Consider the following 20,980-nt stretch of genomic DNA (forward strand, 5'->3'; position numbering starts at 1 on the left):
TGTAAGTGGGAAGCCACTCTTTACATCCCCCTTCACAATAACCTGTAGGTCCCTTAAGTCTGTCTCAGGTCAAAGTCGGAGCTCTGGACCTCAGAGGTGGGGCAATAGGGTAGAATGGAAGGGATGGTTAGGCCCTGGAGCCTTGATGGCAGCTCCTTGGCTGTCTGTGGACTGTGGGAAGGTGCTCACAGTCTGTGGTGCCTGTGTGACAAGAGCGACTGGTCAGTAAGGAATGGGAAGTCACCCTTTGTTCCCTCTGGTTAAAGCTGGAGGAACTGAAGACCCTGCAGCAGCAGTACTTACTGAGGAATCAGGAGGTCATTGAGCTACTGCCACTGAAGGCTCAGCTCCAGGAGTATCAAGAGCAGGCAGAAACCATGCAGATGATGCAGGAGGAACTTAGGCGGGAAAGCCTGGCCTGGCAGCAAGAGCTACATCAGCTCAGGTAGGATGATTCCTGCATCTGCATTTTGACCCTTTACTATTATTATTTTAACACTTTATTTTGAAATAGTTGCTGCTTTATAGAATACTGAGGAAACAGTGAGAGAGCATGTATGTACACTTCACTTAGCTTCCTTCAGTGAAAGCATCCTATATGACATGTACCCGTCACACCCAGCATCCTATGTGACATGTTACATGCCACACCTAGCATCCTATGTGACATGTACCCGTCACACCCAGCATCCTATGTGATGTGTACCTGTCACACCCAGCTTCCTATGTGACATGTACCCGTCACACCCAGCATCCTATGTGATGTGTACCTGTCACACCCAGCTTCCTATGTGACATGTACCCGTCACACCCAGCTTCCTATGTGATGTGTACCTGTCACACCCAGCATCCTATGTGATGTGTACCTGTCACACCCAGCATCCTATGTGACATGTACCCGTCACACCCAGCATCCTATGTGATGTGTACCTGTCACACCCAGCTTCCTATGTGACATGTACCCGTCACACCCAGCTTCCTATGTGATGTGTACCTGTCACACCCAGCATCCTATGTGATGTGTACCTGTCACACCCAGCATCCTATGTGACATGTACCCGTCACACCCAGCATGTGACATGTACCCGTCACACCCAGCTTCCTATGTGACGTGTACCCGTCACACCCAGCTTCCTATGTGATGTGTACCTGTCACACCCAGCTTCCTATGTGACATGTACCCGTCACACCCAGCATCCTATGTGATGTGTACCTGTCACACCCAGCTTCCTATGTGACATGTACCTGTCACACCCAGCATCCTATGTGACATGAATATGTCACACCCAGCATCCTATGTGACATGTACCCGTCACACCCAGCATCCTATGTGACATGTACCCGTCACACCCAGCATGTGACATGTACCCGTCACACCCAGCTTCCTATGTGACGTGTACCCGTCACACCCAGCATCCTATGTGATATGTACCTTTCACACTCAGCATCCTATGTGACATGTACCTGTCACACCCAGCATCCTATGTGATGTGATACATGTCACACGCAGCTTCTTTTATGCATACCAAAAAAATAGCTGGTGTTCATTAGAAACTCCACTCTTTACCAAATTCAAGAAAATAAGTAAATAAAATAACAACTAATGCCTATTATTTGATATTTTACATGTGCCAGGCTTCGTGTTTGATGAGTGATGTGTGGTGTCTCATTTAATCTTTCAATAGTCCTAAGAAATAACTAGCTTATTCCTAGTTTATTGAAGGAACTTGGCAAGACTAGCATTTGCTCAGTTCTCATACCTAATATATGCAAGAACCAAAGTTCTAAGTCCTTGAGAGTCAACCCTGGTGTTGATTCTGCAATGGGGCATGATGCCGATGAAGGACTGTGGTGGTTTCCAGTGCCCTACCTAGTCCTGCCATCAACATTCCGTATGTGTTGCTGTACACACTGACTCCCTGGTCTCGCCATCCACATTCAGTACATACTGTTGTACACACTGACTCCCTGGTCTCGCCATCCACATTCAGTACATACTGTTGTACACACTGACTCCCTGGTCTCGCCATCCACATTCAGTACTCACTGTTGTACACACTGACTCCCTGGTCTCGCCATCCACATCCGTACTCACTGTTGTACACACTGACTCCCTGTTCTCGCCATCCACATCCGTACTCACTGTTGTACACACTGACTCCCTGGTCTCACCATCCACATCCGTACTCACTGTTGTACACACTGACTCCCTGGTCTCACCATCCACATTCAGTACTCACTGTTGTACACACTGACTCCCTGGTCCCGCCATCCACATTCCGTACTCACTGTTGTACACACTGACTCCCTGGTCTCGCATCCACATCCGTACTCACTGTTGTACACACTGACTCCCTGGTCTCACCATCCACATTCAGTACTCACTGTTGTACACACTGACTCCCTGTTCTCGCCATCCACATCCGTACTCACTGTTGTACACACTGACTCCCTGGTCTCACCATCCACATTCAGTACTCACTGTTGTACACACTGACTCCCTGGTCTCACCATCCACATTCAGTACTCACTGTTGTACACACTGACTCCCTGGTCTCGCCATCCACATCCATACTCACTGTTGTACACACTGACTCCCTGGTCTCGCCATCCACATTCAGTACTCACTGTTGTACACACTGACTCCCTGGTCTCACCATCCACATTCAGTACTCACTGTTGTACACACTGACTCCCTGGTCTCACCATCCACATCCGTACTCACTGTTGTACACACTGACTCCCTGGTCTCACCATCCACATCCGTACTCACTGTTGTACACACTGACTCCCTGGTCTCACCATCCACATCCGTACTCACTGTTGTACACACTGACTCCCTGGTCTCGCCATCCACATTCAGTACTCACTGTTGTACACACTGACTCCCTGGTCTCACCATCCACATTCAGTACTCACTGTTGTACACACTGACTCCCTGGTCCCGCCATCCACATCAGTACTCACTGTTGTACACACTGACTCCCTGGTCTCACCATCCACATCCGTACTCACTGTTGTACACACTGACTCCCTGGTCTCACCATCCACATTCAGTACTCACTGTTGTACACACTGACTCCCTGGTCTCGCCATCCACATCCGTACATAATGTTGTACACACTGACTCCCTGGTCCCGCCATCCACATCCGTACTCACTGTTGTACACACTGACTCCCTGGTCTCCCCATCCACATCCGTACTCACTGTTGTACACACTGACTCCCTGGTCTCGCATCCACATCCGTACTCACTGTTGTACACACTGACTCCCTGGTCTCGCCATCCACATTCAGTACTCACTGTTGTACACACTGACTCCCTGGTCTCCCCATCCACATCCGTACTCACTGTTGTACACACTGACTCCCTGGTCTCGCCATCCACATTCAGTACTCACTGTTGTACACACTGACTCCCTGGTCTCGCCATCCACATTCAGTACTCACTGTTGTACACACTGACTCCCTGGTCTCGCCATCCACATTCAGTACTCACTGTTGTACACACTGACTCCCTGGTCTCACCATCCACATCCGTACTCACTGTTGTACACACTGACTCCCTGGTCTCGCCATCCACATTCAGTACTCACTGTTGTACACACTGACTCCCTGGTCTCACCATCCACATTCAGTACTCACTGTTGTACACACTGACTCCCTGGTCTCGCCATCCACATCCGTACTCACTGTTGTACACACTGACTCCTGCAGTTCTGGACATCACTCTGCATTCATTCTGCTGAGTTTTCTTGCCAATTTTGAATTGTGTTTCCCGTTTGGAAACCTAGCTCTTTCCTATGAAGGTCCTCCAGTCCTGCCAATAGGAGCTCCTCCTCCAGTTCTGTCACAGCCCGCTCTCACCCCTTACTGGGTGCTTCCACTTGCAAAATAAATTTTACTCTGATATGTATTAGTTTTGCTACATTGCTAACATTGCCTAAGAATGTTTGGAATATAGAATTTTTCTTCTTTGCACCATGAGTATATTTGAGCCATTTTTTTCATGGTGTAGAATGGAAAAAAGTACCTGGGAACTTCATGAGAAGTGGATGAAGGAGCAGTACATTATGGCAATCGCAGATAAAGATGAGAAGCTCGGTCGTCTGCAGAGTCTCCTGCGGTCTTCCTCACAAATCCCTATTCTCTCTGCACAGTACCAGAGACAGGTGAGGAGATCATGTAGTTTGCGCAGGGTGCCACGATCCAGAAAAACATCCTCCTCCTATAAGTAACTGCCCATCTCTCAACTTCTACAGTGGGCATGATTTCTTCTAGGGGGAGGAGTTAAGTATGAACTGTCTGAGGAGACAATGCCACGGACGTTTGTTTCCTGGCAAGCATCCCCAGAAACATCAGTCTCCGTCGATGGCTCACAAAACCTTGAGACAGAACTTCTCAGGGCTCAGCTTAATAACAGCTTAGACGAAATTCACCAGAAAGAATCAAGAACTGAGCAGCTGAACAGCAAGGTACGTGTTTTGTGCTAGACTGAAATTCAGTTTCTTTTTTTCTCTTCCTGGTGGTAAGATTCAGCACAGGCACCAGCTCCAGCAGAACTTAGGAACAAAAGTTATAAGAGCGAGTGTTTATTCCAGAGCAGAGGACACAGGCCACATTCCCCTCGCCCTTGGCCGGTCTTTGAGAGTGACTTGGGGAAACCGATGCAGAAACTTCACCCCATCTTATCACGTGTTAGTAATGTGTCAGCATCTCCTCATGCATCTCCATCAGTCACTGTCTTCCTGCTGCTTTGACTGGTCCAAGTGTTCTCAATGGCTCCTCCCAGTCCTGCCCTCTTCAGAGAAACATAGATAGGTAGGGTCTGCCAAAATTAGACGTCATGCATGAAGCTAGTGGTTAGTGAGTCCAGGGGTCTGTGAGAAAAGTTGTGAATGCCCGCAAATGTCTGCACAGTGTGGGGTGGGTGCGTGCATCTTCTCACAGGAAGTCACAACACGGGTGAAAGTGCTCACCTCACAATCCTGATGACTTCCGTTTCATCTCTGGATCCCACAGTGGAAAGATAGCATCAGCTCCTGAGCGCCGCTCTTCTGTGTTCTCTACATGTGTGCTGTAGAATGAACATTCCTACACTCATGCATGTGTATTTCACACATGCACACAAACACACGCAAATACTAATTACATTGTGATTCAAAAATCATAAAAGTCAGGAGATGATTTTCCCTGATAAGGAGAAAAGCCCACTTGCTCAAGGCTGCAGTCATTCTGAAGTCAGTGGTCATGTGTGTGACTAGTGTGTTTACCACACATACAAGGGACTTGTTAGAGGGATAAATTCAACCATCACTAGAATGTCAGACTCCATAGGCTTTGGATTCAAATGAACTGATAAACTAAATGGCTTAGTTTTGTTTGGTGGGGAGGGGTCTCCTCTCACCTACCTATTACAGAGGTTCTGACCTTTGTAGCTCTGTGGCTGTGAAGACCCAGTGACTCCTTCCGGTCACACCTCAGCTCTTGTCCCTCTCTAAATGCTAGTCTGTAGCTCTGTCGGGGCTTTTCCTCCTATGACAGCATTTTAAACAGAAACAGGTGTTTATAGATGATGAAATAAATTATTTTGGTAGATGATAACAGCTGAAATTTTTTAATGATTTATCAAAGTAAAATGTAATTGGTTGTCTTCTACTCTTTTTATGCTAGCTCTTTTGGGAGCCCACCATCCAGCTCCCAAATAAATACACACACAGAGGCTTATTATTACTTATAAAATCCCAACCTTATCTTGTCTCTATCCAGCTTTTCTTTTTTTTTATTGAAAGAAAAGAAAAGAAATTTCCGCCTCCTCCCAGCCTCCCATTTCCCTCCCCCTCCTCCCACTCCTCTCCTCCTCCCCCACTCCTCTCCCCCTCCCTCTCCAGTCCGAAGAGCAGTCAGGATTCCCTGCTCTGTGGAAAGTCCAAGGTCCTTCCCCCTCCATGCAGGTCTAGGAAGGTGAACATCCATACTGGCTAAGCTCCCACAAAGCCAGAACATGAAGTAGGATCAAAACCCAGTGCCATTGTCTTTGGCTTCTCTTCAGCCCTCATTGTCTGCCATGTTCAAAGAGTCCGGTTTTATCCCATGCTTTTTCGGTCACTGTCCAGCTGGCCTTGGTGAGCTCCCAATAGATCAGCTCCACTGTCTCAGTGAGTGGGTGCACCTCTCGTGGTCCTGACTTCCTTGCTCATGTTCTCCCTCCTTCTGCTCTTCATTGGGACCTTGGGAGCTCAGTCCGATGCTCCGGTGTGGGTCTCTGTCTCTATCTCCATCCATCGCCAGATGAAGGTTCTATGGTGATATGCAAGATATTCACCAGTATGGCTATAGGATAGGGTCATTTCAGGTTCCCTATCCTCAGCTGCCCAAGGAGCTAACTGGGGACATCGCCCTGGGCACCTGGGAGCCCCTCTATGTTCAAGTCTCCTGCCAACCCTAAGATGGCTCCCTTAATTAAGTTATGTGATTCCCTGCTCCTCTATCCAACCTTCCTTTCTCCCAATCATCCCCAAGTCCCCCCCCCATTATCCCCTTCTTACTTTTCTCTCCCCATCTCCCCTTAGTCCCCTCCCAACCCACCCCCAAGTTCCCAATTTTTTGCCCAGCAATCTTGTCTACTTCCCATACGCAGGATAACAACTATATGTTTTTCTTTGGGTTCACCTTCTTACTTAGCTTCTTTAGGATCACAGATTATAGACTCAATGACCATTATTTGTGGCTAGAAACCAATTAAGAGTCAGTACATCCCTTGTTCCTCTTTTTGGGTCTGGGATACCTCACTCAGGATAGTGTTTTCTATTTCCATCCATTTGCATGCAAAATTCGAGAAGTCATTGTTTTTTACTGCTGAGTAGTACTCTAATGTGTATATATTCCACACTTTCTTCATCTATTCTTCTATTGAAGGATATCTAGGTTTTTTTCCAGGTTTTGGCTATAACAAATAATGCTGCTATGAGCATAGTTGAACAAATGCTATTGTCATATGATAGGGTATCTCTTGGGTATATTCCCAAGAGTGGTATTGTTGGGTCCAGGGGTAGGTTGATCCCGAATTTCCTGAGAAACCGCCACACTGCTTTCCAAAGTGGTTGCACAAGTTTACATTCCCACCAGCAATGGATGAGGGTACCCCTTCCTCCACAGCCTCTCCAGCAAAGGCTATCATTGGTGTTTTTGATTTTAGCCATTCTGACAGGTGTAAGATGATATCTCAAAGTTGTTTGGATTTGCATTTCCCTGATTGCTAAGGAGGTAGAGCATGATCTTAAGTGTCTTTTGGCCATTTGAACTTCTTCTGTTGAGAATTCTCTGTTCAGTTCCGTGCCCCATTTTTTAATTGGGTTAATTAGCATTTTAAAGTCTAGCTTCTTGAGTTCTTTATATATTTTGGAGATCAGACCTTTGTCTGTTGCAGGGTTGGTGACAATCTTCTCCGAGTCAGTAGGTTGCCTTTTTGTCTTAGTGACAGTGTCCTTTGCTTTACAGAAGCTTCTCAGTTTCAGGAGGTCCCATTTATTCAATGTTGCCCTTAATGTCTGTGCTGCTGGTGTTATACATAGGAAGCGATCTCCTGTCCCCATCTGTTGTAGTGTACTTCCCACTTTCTCTTCTATCAAGTTCAGTGTGTTCAGGTTGATATTGAGGTCTCTGATCCATTTGGACTTGAGTTTTGTGCATGGTGATAGATATGGGTCTATTTTCATTCTTTTACAGGTTGACATCCAGTTGTGCTAGCACCATTTATTGAAGATGCTTTCTTCCATTGTATGCGTTTAGCTCCTTTATCAAAAATGAGGTGTTCATAGGTTTGTGGGTTAAAATCCAGGTCTTCTATATGATTCCATTGGTCGACTTTTCTCTTTTTATGCCAATACCACCCTGTTTTCATTACTGTAGCTCTGTAATATAGTTTGAAGTCAGGGATAGTAATGCCTCCAGATGATCATTTATTGTATAAGATTGTTTTGGCTATCCTGGGTTTTTTGTTTTTCCATATAAAGTTGATTATTGTCCTCTCAAGATCTGTGAAGAATTTTGATGGGACCTTGATGGGGATTGCATTGAATCTATAAATTGCCTTTGGTAGAATTGCCATTTTTACTATGTTGATCCTCCCAATCCAAGAGCAAGGGATGTCCATCCATTTTTTGATATCCTCTTCAATTTCTTTCTTCAATGCCTTAAAGTTCTTGTCAAATAGATCTTTCACTTCCTTGGTTAGATTTACCCCAAGATATTTTATGCTGTTTGTGGCTATCATGAATGGAGAAGGTTCTCTGATTTCCCTCTCTGCTTCCCTATCCCTTGTGTATAGGAGGGCGACTGATTTTTATGAAGTTGATCTTGTATCCTGCCACATTACTAAAGGTGTTTATCAGATGTAGGAGTTCTTTGGTGGAGTTTTTGGGGTCGCTTATGTATACTATCATATCATCTGCAAATAACAAAAGTTTAACTTCTTCCTTTCCAATTCGTATCCCCTTGATCCCCTTATGTTGTCTTATTGCTGTTGCTAGAACCTCAAGCACTATATTGAAGAGGTATGGAGAGTGTGGACAGCCCTGTCCTGTTCCTGATTTTAGTGGGATGGCTTTGAGTTTCTCTCCATTTAACTTGATGTTAGCTGTCGGCCTGCTGTAAATAGCTTTTATACATTTAGGTATGACCCTTGTAGCCCTGATCTCTCCAAGACTTTTATCATAAAGGGATGTTGAATTTTGTCAACAGCTTTTGCAGCATCTAATGAAATGATCATATGGTTTTTTCTTTCAGTTTATTTATATGATAAATTACATTGATAGATTTTCCTATGTTGAACCAGCCCTGCATCTCTGGGATGAAGCCTACTTGATCATAATGGATAATTTTTCTAATGTGTTCTTGGATTCAGTTTGCCAGTATTTTGTTGAGGATTTTTTGCATCGGTGTTCATGAGCGAGATTAGCCTGTAATTCTCTTTCTTGGTTGAGTCTTTTGTGGTTTTGGTATCAGAGTAACTGTAGCTTCATAAAAGGAATTTGGCAATGCCTCTTTTGTTTCTATATTGTGAAATACATTAAGGAGTATAGGTATTATTAGGTCTTCTTGGAAGTTCTGGTAGAATTCCGCATTGAAACCATCTGGTACTGGGCTTTTTTTGGTAGGGAGGTTTTTGATAACAGTTTCTAATTCTTCGCGACTAACAGGTCTATTTAGATTGTTCCCCTGCTCCTGGTTTAACTTTGGTATATGGTATTTATCTAAAAGAGTGTCCATTTCTTTTACATTTTCCAGTTTTGTGGCATACAGGCTTTTGTAGTAAGATCTAATGATTCTCTGAATTTCCTCTGTGTCTGTGGTTTTGTCCCCCTTTTCATTTCTGATCTTATTAATTTGCATATTCTCTCTCTGCCGTTTGATTAGTTTGGATAGGGGTTTGTCAATCTTGTTGATTTTTTCCAGAAACCAGCTTTTTGTTTCATTGATTCTTTGGATTGTTTTCTGTGTTTCTATTTTACTGATTTCAGTCCTCAGTTTGATTATTTCCAGTCTTCTACTCCTCCTAGGTGAGTCTGCTTCTTTTTTTTTTTTCTAAAGCTTTCAGGTGGGCTGTTAAGTCTCCAATATGTGCTTTCTCCGTCTTCTTTAAGTGGGCACTTAGTGCTATGAGCTTTCCTCTTAGGACTGCTTTCATAGTGTCCCATAGGTTTGAGTATGTTGTTTCTTTATTTTCACTGAATTCCAAGAAGACTTTAATTTCTTTCTTTATTTCTTCTTTGATCCAGATGTGGTTCAGTAGTTGACTGTTCAGTTTCCATGAGTTTGTAGGCTTTCTGGGGGTAGCATTGTTGTTGAATTCTTAGTTTAATCCATGGTGATCTGATAAGACACAGGTGGTTACTAATATTTTTTTGTAACTGTGAAGGTTTGCTTTGTTACCGAGTATGTGGTCAATTTTTGAGAAGGTTCCATGAGTTGCAGAGAAGAAGGTATATTCTTCCCTATTTGGGTGTATCCAGCTTTTCTTTAACTTATATTATTCTGACTAACTTTGCCTCTGGGCTTTTTACTTTTCTCACTTCCGTGTACCGTACTTTCCCTCTTACTCTGCATCTTGCTAAGTAGGGGTGGGGGGTGGCCTCTGCCATCCTCCTCTCCTTATTCTCTCTTGATCATCCCTCAGATTTCTCCTTCTATGTATTCTCTCGGCCTGCCTGCCAGCCCCGCCTGTCCTTTCGTCTGCCTTGCTACTGGCCATTCATCTCTTGATTAGACCATCAGTTGTTTTAGACAGGCCAAGAATCACAGCTTCACGGAGTTAAACAAATGCAACATATACTAAAGTCACACACATTAAAGTAATATTCTACAACAGTTAACACACAAAAGTAACAGATCATTGGCATAGAAGGCTACGTGTTCACAAAGAGATGTGTTACAAGCAGTCAAGATAAAGAACCAGGATGTCTCACACCCCGGCAAGTCCGTCATTCCTCTTCTAATCACAGGCTTAGAACTAAGTGGAGCCGTTTGCAGTATGAACATACTGCTATAGTCCATCATCACTCTGGATAAGAAATAGTTCTCTTTGGAATCTGGCTACAAGGAAGGCACCTCCCTAGCCTCACTCATCCACTAGTTAACAAGTAACTGTCATTTGCCGGCTGAGAGTCTGGTCATGTGGTAGGCACTGAGGACACACATAAAACCTTAAGTCATGTGAGCTTAGTCTCACTCCCTGTGGGTCCCAGCTTCTCACTTGAGATGAAGTTGAGGGGCCGCCACACGTGTTTCTCTCTAACCCTGTCTGCCCTCGCTCCTTTGCTAAATGCTAAGGTGTTCTACACAGTTCTACCTGCTTAGCTCAATGTCTCTGTGCAGTGTAGAAATGTGATAGAAACCTTAAAACGTGACTAATGGTATAATGTTAGTCTAGCCTTAGTGGACTGAATTCAGTTAGCCTGTGAGTAAAGTAGCGGCAGAAACTGAGGAGCCTAAGTGGTCTGTGCACTGCACATCTCTGTAGTGGCAGCCCCACAGCAGCCGTTCCTATGAGCAGTGGTTGCTCCAGTGAGACTCCATGTACACTGGGAGGGCCGTGCCCCTGGATCCTATGCCTGCTCCTAACCCCAGAAACCTAGACAGAATGCAGACAGCCAAGACGGGTTACGAGTGGCTGATTAGTGATCGACTATTTGTCTTTGTAGTTCATAAGCCTTTGCTTCCAACAAGTTTATGGGTCTGACTTCTGTTTCTAGATTTACTAGAGACAAAATGAGAAACAATTTTATTTACTTTTTTTTAATTTTTTTTATTGATAAAAGGAGAATAAAGAAAAGAAAAAAAAAAGAAAAACAAATTTCCACCTCCTCCCAGCCTCCCATTTCCCTCCCCCTCCTCCCACTCATCTTCCCCTCCTCCCACTCTTCTCCCCCTCCTCCCACCCCTCTCCCCTTCCCCCTACTCCTCTCCCCCTCCCTTTCCACTCCAAAGAGCTGTCAGGGTTCCCTGCCCTGTGGTAAGTCCTAGGTCCTCCCCCCTCCATCCATATCTAGGAAGGTGAACATCCAGACTGGCTAGGCTCCCACCAAGCCAGCACATTGCGTAGGATCAAAACCGCGTGCCATTGTCCTTGGCGTCTCATCAGCCCTCATTGTTCGCCATGTTCCGAGAGTCCAGTTTTATCCCATGCTTTTTGTGGTAACAGTCCAGCTGGCCTTGGTGAGCTCCCAGTAGATCATCTCCACTGTTTCAGTGGGTGGGTGCACTCCTCGTGGTCCCGACATCTTTGCTCATGTTCTCACTCCTTCTGCTCCTCATTGGGACCTTGGGAGAAACAATTTTAAAATGGGGAGATTTGTTTTGCTTGCGTTTACTTGTGTTTGGTGTACCTGGGGGCTGTTCATTCCAGCTAGGATTGCTTCTCCTGTGGTGGGAGAGCATGGGGTTAGTCCTCACCCTGGAGTTCTATTGTACTCAGCCCACCACCCTCAAATAACTTTAGCTCCCCCAAAATTCGCACCCTTTTCTTCAGTAACAGCCTTTCTTCCCACACCCATGCCTTTCCAGTGCCCTTACTGTAGTTTAGATTGGGGAGCATCATAAAGTAGGTGGGACTCAAGACTGAGATCCACACCTGTAAGCCTTGCTCTGGGAGCTGCTGCTGCCATGGCCTTGAGTAGTGTAAACTTACTTCCTTTTTCCATCTGTAAAAAAGGAGGGAGGTGCTTTCTCTGCTTCTTTCAATGAAGATGGAATTTGTCCAAATGTTTTATAAACTGAAACTTGATCTTTAGAGTAACAACCACACACAGTCATCTGGAGCCACGTTCAGTTACAGAGCACGTTGTGATCATGTGTGCTATCTGTGTGCATCCAATGCGTTTTCCCAGATGTCTCTAGAAAACTGTTTTCTCTGAAACATTGATGAACTTTCTTAACAAACACGTAGAAGAGAATCAAGAGAACACAAGACTCATAGCCAGATCCATCCATTTCCTGTGACCCAAGCCTTCCCGTGTCTCCGTGGTGGGTACTCAGGAGGACGTCTCCATGGCTACCAATGTATCTGGGTGTTAATCGTGACTGAAGTTTAAAATGACAGTCCACAAGTGAAGAAGCCCAATTCTGGTTCAAGAGGAGTCCATCCCAGTCAGCTAAATGTTTTCACTCATAGTAAAAATGTTTTCTGGTTTAGAAACCAGCAGTTAGATTGCTTTGCCAGGTAGTGGGTACCCTGACTGAACTTGTGCAGGGACATATCTGACTGTGGCTTATCCCTCGGGACCTAGAGAAAAGGTTGGCATACTGTTTCTACTTGGTGAGCATCTGGGCTCTCACTTCCGCTTCACAAGTACACATAGAGACATATAACTTCTGTCTGCTCCCTTGGAAACATGCACACCCAGTAATACTATGACACACATTTTTAAGTGTGAGCTTGCTCTCTGTCTATACTGAGTTCTAGGGCTTGTTATTTATTAGTAATTTTAGCATGGAACCAACCTTCTGCGCTTTGCATACATTCCTGGAATAGCCTGTTCTACTGGAATTTTTGTTAGGGGGTTGGTTCTCTTTAATCGTTATTCAGTTCATAGTCCTTGGAACCAGTAAAAATAAACCAGTTTCCTGCTCTTCTTCCAGAATTAGTTTCCTTTCATGGCTGAAACACTTAGGTATTTTTCCCTTTATAGAAGCAGACCGTGGTAGGACTCTAAGGTAGATTCTGCACTGCAAATCAGGTAGGTCCTGCAAGTTCAGGCCAGTTGCCTAAGCACTGCTTCCAGTGATGTGGTCTGGGCTGGCACTTATCCTCACCCCTGCTGCGATTCTCTCAGCTGCTAGAGGAGGAGAATACCCTCTCCATCCACCTCAGCAATGCCAGCCAGAGTCTCCTCAAGAGACAGCACCCCTGTAATGACCTCTTCAAGTACTGTGCTGTCCTGGAGAAGCAGGTGCAGGAGCTGCAGGTGGTAAGGCAGCGGCGGGAAGTGCTCAGAGTGATAGCTAGGGACTGTCGCTTCCCTACACGGTGGAAGGCTCTCAGTTTGCACACACATGGTGTCTGAAGAGCTTCCCTCACAACTGTTGTTGTTTCTAGGGGCCACCAAATGGACTCAATCCAGGCGTGCCCCAGGAAAGCAATGAAAAGAGGGATCCGGAGGCCACAGGGGAGACACAGCCAAGGTACAGGAGCGTGATTCGCCCTCCATCATACACTGTGTGCAAAGAAATTGGGTGGTAGACAAGAGAGGGTGATGGGTGAATATGATAAAACTATATTATCTACGTGTATGAAAACATCGTAATGAAACCTATTGTTGTGTATGGCCAGTGTATGTTATTTTAATGAAATTGGGTTGTAATCTTGGTGGAGTAGAGTTCGCCATATGCTCTTAGTGTGGCAGGGGGCAAGGTCAGAGGACAATGTTGGGTGTCTTTGTGTAACCCTTTCTAACATTGTCCCCTGAGACAGAGTTTCTCATTGAACCTGGCACTTGCCATTTTTCAGTGACCAGGGGTCATTAGCCATCCTCCTGCCTCTGTCTTCTCCCTAGCCCTGGGGACTGCAGGTGCACACAATCAGGCAGCTCTCACATGGCTGCCGGGGGTGGGGATGCAGATCCTCATGCTTGCAAAGCCAGCGCTCTTCCCAACTGAGCCATCTCCAGGACCCCAGCGTCAGAGCTTTTAAAGGGCCAAATGAACGCATTCTCATCACCTGTCTGACTCCCAGATTTTGTTTGTTTGTTTTTGAGACAAGTTCTTTCTGAGTAGCTCTGGCTGGCCTGAAACTTGATTTGTAGACCAGGCTGGCCTTGAAGTCACAGCAATGCCCTGCCTCTGCCTCCCAAGTGCTGTGATTAAAACTATATGTCACCGCACCTAGCTAGCCAATTGAAATTTTAAAGATTGTAACCTAGGGGAAATAGAAGAGCACTTAAGAAGGAGTGTGGCTTGATTTATTGGCAAATGCACTACCTAACCCTGAACTTCCCTTTGCCAGTCACCGGCTTTTGGCCATCTAGGAGGGCATGAATGTGTGTGATATTGTGGGTACTCTACCACAAATGTGACTGGAAAGACACAGCTGTGTCCTGCTCATTACTTATTCCACATCAAGGAAACTGGAGATCACTGTGTGTGAGAAGGTGGTGTGGCTGCAAGCGTTCTGTTGCTGAGATCCCCTTTACGTGGAAAGAAACAGCAGACACCTCCATTATGTGTGTAAGGGCGAGTCACTGTGTCTGCCGTCTCTTCCCTCAGAATGAACGGCACTAGGGGTGTTTGTGCCTTCTTGCAATGCCTTCCCCAGGGAGCAGGTCTTAGCTGAGATTTCCTTCTTTCCCATCCAGCTTCCATACAGCTTTTGTTCTCAACGCCATCTAGGTAGCCTTGAGGGTAGGCTCTACGGGAACACAGTGCAGCTTGTGTAGTGGCCTTGCAGAGACTTTCTGACACATTTGTTCATGGCCGTTTCTCTGCCACTTATGAGAAACCTGGTCCGTGGGGAGGCTCAGGACCACTTGAGACAGCTTAGTCAGGATGAGTCTGGAGCCTGTGTCTGGACCACGTTAACCTAAGGTTAGCCCCTCCCCCCTTTCCTTCGGACTGAGAGCAGAATGAAGGCCAGGTGTTGGTGATGCACACCTTTAATCCCAGCACTTGGGAGGCAGAGGCAGGTGGATCTCTGTGAGTTTGAAGCCAGCCTGGTCTACTGAGCAAGTTCCAGGGCAGACTCCCTAGGTGCATAGAGAAACCCTGTCTCAGAAAACAAAACAACGATAACAACAAACCCAGAATGGAGAGCAGGGCCACTAAATATGGCCCACCTGAACCAGGTTCAGATTAAGGTATTTCCTCTCTGCTGAAGAAGACAGCAACCCATAGAGAAGTGTCCAGTTGATGGAGATTCTCTGTGTGGGGAAGAAACATGAAGAGGAAGGGGCTTCGCATGCCCCCCACTCCAGTTAAAATGTCTGCCCTGAGTGACGAGACAGGCCTTGCCCTGTTGTTCACAGAGGCCACTGAGTAATGGCAGCTTCTCCTTAAATGGAGAATTTCCAGAATGAAGTAATAAGTACATCAGCAGAAATCAGAGCAGAAGCTGCAGGCGCTGCAGTGGCTGCAGCTCAGCCTCATGCTAAGAGTCCTACAAAATTTCTTGAGTTCTTTGCCTATTATAAATTGAAAAAAAAAATGTTGAGCGTGATGGAGCATGCCTGTAATCCCAGCCCTGGGGAGCAGAGCCAGGACAATCGTAAGTTCAAAGCCAGTTTGGGCTGCATAGTAAGCCCCTTGCTCAAAAACAAAGAAAAAACCAGGGTGGGGTGGAGACGGAAGGGGAGAGAGAAATGAGTGAGTTTCTGAATGAAATGTAGTGTGTGTGGGGGGGGAGAACATGAGGCATAAAGACAAACGGGCATTGGGTTCTAGTTCCCTTGTTAGTCGTGCTTCCATGGGTCAGACACTAACCAGCTTCCCAGCCGGAAGCACCCAAGCCAGCATCCTCAATAAGCAGTTCCTTTACTACTGTGTGGGCCTGGCCTATGGGAGAAATTTCTGCTGCCAGTCCCCAAGCCACCTTCCCAGGATGGCTGGGAAGATGCTCATGCAGGGGATGTGTGCTGTATCTTTCTCTCCACACAGGCTGGGGCACAGTGAAGTCAATCCACCCCGGACTTCTACGATTGGTACCGGTGGCTCTCCCGAAACATCTATACTGATAGATGTCTCAGACAGCAGCTGCGGAAGGGTAAGAGGGAAGGACGCAGGGAGAACTCGGCTGTGGGAACAGGCTGAGGTATGGAGATGGGCAATGTTATTGGTGTTCAGCCCCTGAGGAAACATTCTCCTGGAGTGCCCCTCTGCTGTGAGGATGGGATCAGCTGGCTAAGATGCAGAATTACTGGTGAAGAGAAAGAGCCTCAGGTGGAGCTGACTTCCTCATGTTGTTGTTTTGTTTTGTTTGTTTCAGACCCCCAGTAATGCTATTTGGAAGAGGATTCTTCCGCGTTCACTGTAACAGTTTCGGTCCCATCTATTCCTGATGGCTCATGTCCTCCTCATCCTGTTTTTCCCAAGTTATAAATAAACTTTTCACTTTATATATATAAACAGCTCTCAGAACTTGTAATTCCTTCATCTCTAATGTCAGAATTTTAGTTTTTAGAACAGCCTTCCCACTTCCAACCCTTCCGTATCTTAGAAAGTTCCCATAACAACAGAGGACAGGTTGGGACTCAAGGCCTGGTGCATCCTGTTTTCTGGATGTCCCTCCACTGGGGCTGGGGCATGTGTGCGTGTCCTGAAGCCACTCAGGAGCCGGAGCATCACAACTTCTAGCTCAAGAACCCCTGAGCTACGGCTCATGGTTGTAAGTTATTCTGTCTTCAATGCCATTGTCACCCGGCTCTGCGAACAGGGCTGAGACAATGGGAAGAGAAGACGAAACTCCTGATCCAGACCTGAGAGCAGTGGTCTCGAGTGACACCACTGTGCCTGTGCCCCCCCCCTTGCTAGCCGCCGGCTTTCTCATTGTCGACATCACATCTTCCCTTCTGTGCTCATCACCTGAAGAGGGAGACTGATGGGCTCACCGATCAGCTCTATGTTCTATGGTGATTCCATTTTAGTCACAACCTCCCAAGGACTTTCCTGAACTATTGTAAAATAATAAAGTGTTATTTTCGGAATGAAGATTTGTGTGAGGTTGTCTGTCAGCACAGTTGTTACGTACCTGTGTCTGCTCTCTGGAGAGTGGAGGAGGGATGGTTCCCAGAGTACTAAAGTTCTGAAAAGCCTCCCTTCTCACTGACCAGCCTCAGAGGGCTGTGAGCATCCTTCTAGCCTCAGCTGCTGAAGCCAAAGCAGATGAGGTGGGGGGAAGAAATCCACCCCGAGACTGAGTTAAAGAAGCAGAGTGCCGGGGTGAAGTCCTGAAGCCTTGTGTATTGTTCTGAGAGAACACTGGAAAATGTTGGGCACTTGCCTGCAACTCCAGCACTCAGAAGGCCGAGACAGGAGATCATAAGTTCGGGGTCAGTCTTGTCCATTTAGTTAAGTTCAAGATAGCGTGTGGTACATAGCAAGACTGTCAAAGAAGAAAACAGCACAACAGCAAATCAGTCACCTAGGACACGCAGTGCAGGAGTTTCATACCTCATGCAGGTTGGGTGGGTATAATTATGCTTTTGTACGAAATTGCTGCTTGGGAAAAGGTGGCTGGCTATCTCATTGTACAAGTGGATTTCAGACCAAATCTTTTTGGTTTCAAAGCTATTCCTGCATGTCACACTCCACTCAAGGGACGAACGGTGGATATCTGTAAAGGGGAAATGAGTTTTCTCTGTCTCATCTCTAAAGTCCTATGGTTTCTCCAGAGAACAGCATTGCCATATGATGTGTTATAACGTCTGCTCTGATACTTCTAATTCTGACATTGGATTAGAATTCCAGGTTAGCTAGAAGATTTCCCCTTTCTACATTGTCTCTACTTTAAAACAGCTTTAACAGAACAAATGAAATGTCCCGAGTCCAGTGTCCATCTGGAAGGGACCTTAGGAGCTGTCTGTTCTCCTGCAGAAAAGCTCTGTTCTTCTGTAGAAATGCCTCTTCAGTCCAAGATTAGAGAAACCGGTCTGGGACCCTTTCTGGGTTCATTATCTCTAAGCCAATCAGGTCACAATTCCATAGCCCACCAAGGTCAGAAGAGCCTGGGTCAGATTCAATAACAAATTCTTATGATTATCTTGGGACTTCTTTGCTGTCTGTTTGTCACTGAGGACCTCAGGCTGCCAGAGGAGTCGGGTGTGTTTGGGGGAAGGGGAGATGGGGAGGGAGAAGTGGAGGATGGGGAGAGCTTAGGGAAATGGGATTGTTGAGATGGAGGAAGGGTGGATATGGGAGCAGGGAAGAAGATATCTTAACTAAGGGAGCCATTTTAGGGTTGGCAAGAGTCTTGGCTCTAGAGGGGATCCCAAGTGTCCAAGGGGATTTCCCCAGCTAGGTCCTTTGGCAGCAGAGGAGAGGGTGCCTGAACTGGCCTTCTCCCATAGCCACACTTATGGATATCTTGCATATCACCATAGAACCTTCGTCCGGCGATGGATGGAGATAGAGACAGAGAAACACATTGGAGCACTGGACTGAGTTCCCAAGGTCCAGATGAAGAGCAGAAGGAGGGAGAACATGAGCAAGGAAGTCACAACCACGAGGGGTGCGTCTACCGACGGAGATGGTGTGACTGATCTAATGGAAGCTCACCAAGGCCAGCTGGACTGGGACTGAATGAGCATGTGATCAAACCCGACTTTCTGAATGTGGCTGACAATGAGTGCTGACTTTTGACAAAGAAGCAAAATTGTGAAATGGAAAAGAAACATATTTAACCTTATTATTTACTTTTAATTCACCTGAAGTTGTAGTTCTCAGAGGCTTCTTATTTTAAACCTGTATTGCAGCTTTCAGTTGAAATTGCACTGCATGGCAGGGGGAAGAACACAATCTCTCTCGGTCTGCCAACCTGTCTTTCTAAGCTCTGGCGGGCAGATTTTTAAATATCTTTTTTTTATTTTAACTTGTAAATCATAAAATTAGGAGAATTTTTGAATTCTCTCCTTTGTTTTATTGATTGACTCTGGGGTACTGACTGTGGGAGGTTAAATTTGCTCTCTAAACTTACTTTTGCTCCTGCTTGCCTTTTACCCAAAGGTGGGTTAGAATCAGGTGACTACTGTGCTCACATCGTGTCTCAGTCTCAGTGGTAACTTAGGTGATTCTTGGGCCAAAAGCTGTTTTCCTACCTCTTTAACAAGTGATAAAAGTTGCAATTCTGCATCTATCACACTTACAGAGTTTAAGTATCTTTGCCATTGTTTTTCTTCTACTCTTATAACTCCCTTTAGCTATCAACATATGTAACTGAATACTCTTTTCTATTATTTACAAATTTTTACTCCAGATCTAAATTTTGTCCCGTTTGTCTACACTTTTTTAAATTCTGATCTCTATTTTTGAGTGCTCAATATTCACATATCCACCAACTTTTTTCTCATTGGTTCCTCACATCTGGTCGCTTATTCCTTGTTTTTTTTTTTTGGATTTTGCAGATCAGCCCCACATTGGGTGCCATTATGTCAGAGACTGATGCTAGCCCGGACCTTCAATTATTTCTCTGAACCAGACTCCAATATAAACTATCTCTCTCTGGACTGGCGTGGAGGTGCAGAAATAAAGACACAACTCACATGGCTTTGTTGGGAAGGAGATTCTCAGTGATCCCCCATGAATTCCCGAGTTCACATCCTGAAGAATTCCTCTCATTTATTTTCCAAACAGCTTTTTATTCCAAAACATAAACTGAGTGGGAAATATATTAGCATTCTGTTTCCTAGGTATCCAGGTGAATGGATTTTAGTCATGTCCACAACTCCCTGTGTGCTTTCTATGCTAGCTGGCATGTAGGCTTGAATCAGCATCTCTATCAGGCATCCTCCAAATTGCAAAGCAAGGAGCAAAACAACATCCTAACCCTTTGTTAGGGCAGGGACAGCTTGTCTGGAAGGCTACCTGACTACCTCAAGTGGGGCCTATGGCTTTAGAGCCTGGCTGCCACAGCATATAAAAGTATGAGCCTATAAAAGACCACATTAAAATGTTATTATATAGCCAAAGAAGGTATGCAAAGAGACTGACCAGAATTATAAAGTGATAGAGGATTAGAAAATAAAAGATTATAGAATTAAAGATTTGGAGAAAAAGTAGAAATAAATAAGAATAAAGAAAAAATCTTTAAAAGAACTAAGAAAATTGAACAGCATTTGTGCAATTAGAAAGAGAAAAAGAAAGCAGTTTCCTGTAGCAAAATAATGGATATTTTATGAGGAATGATAAGCAGTGATTTTCAGAGCTATCCTTCAGAAACCATAAAATTAGAACAATAAAAATACAATAATTTCAGGTATGTTATATATAAGTATTTTGCATATATTCATTGCACAGTGATAAATTTCATAAATCCATTCTCTTTTTTGATTCTTTTGAATGTGTATAAGATAACAATTATTATTACGGTATTTTTGGGTTTTACGTTCTAAAACTCTTTGAAGACATTCTCAATTTATCAGTTGTGAATTTGACTTTTTTATTTGCAATGCCCTTCATCTAGTAAGAACTAAAAATTTACCGAAAGTGAATTTAGCCTAAAATGATAACTCATAATTAGAGAAGAGTGAGATATAAGTACAGCAAAAATACCAGAAGATATCATATATGATAAATTAGGAAGATTAGAATTAAAAGACAACAGTGCCAACAGCTAAATTTTTAGTACAGGGAAAGTTATATAAATATGTCTAGACCTGTTTAACTTGAGGTCCATGCAACAAGAGGGAGCCTCATTCCCTACAGTGCCTGGATGGCCTGGATAACCCAAAGACTTGGGATAGAAGCAAACACAATTGGAAAAAAGATCAATGAAGTGATT

The 20,980-nt window shown here is 45.0% G+C and overlaps 1 protein-coding gene across 6 annotated transcripts in view; it reads left to right on the top strand.

Annotated features, from left to right (window-relative positions):
• LOC142843763 (uncharacterized) overlaps positions 1–17,193 on the top strand; it is a 37,034-nt gene extending 19,841 nt beyond the window's left edge. For 4 of the 6 annotated variants that reach the window (XM_075961700.1, XM_075961702.1, XM_075961703.1 and 1 more), the window contains 5 exons: positions 267–445; positions 4,019–4,172; positions 13,595–13,680; positions 16,144–16,249; positions 16,472–17,193. In XM_075961700.1, the coding sequence (XP_075817815.1) occupies positions 267–445; positions 4,019–4,172; positions 13,595–13,680; positions 16,144–16,249; positions 16,472–16,519 (573 nt within the window). In that variant the 3' untranslated portion in view covers positions 16,520–17,193. Of the gene's footprint in view, positions 1–266; positions 446–4,018; positions 4,173–4,281; positions 4,476–13,594; positions 13,682–16,143; positions 16,250–16,471 lie in introns of those variants that run through there. The other 2 variants (XM_075961704.1, XM_075961701.1) reach the window with 2 other exon arrangements.
• Positions 17,194–20,980: the final 3,787 nt, after the last annotated feature.

The sequence above is a fragment of the Microtus pennsylvanicus genome, chromosome 2 (assembly GCF_037038515.1).
Source record: "Microtus pennsylvanicus isolate mMicPen1 chromosome 2, mMicPen1.hap1, whole genome shotgun sequence".
In the NCBI taxonomy this organism is placed as follows: Eukaryota; Metazoa; Chordata; class Mammalia; order Rodentia; family Cricetidae; genus Microtus; species Microtus pennsylvanicus.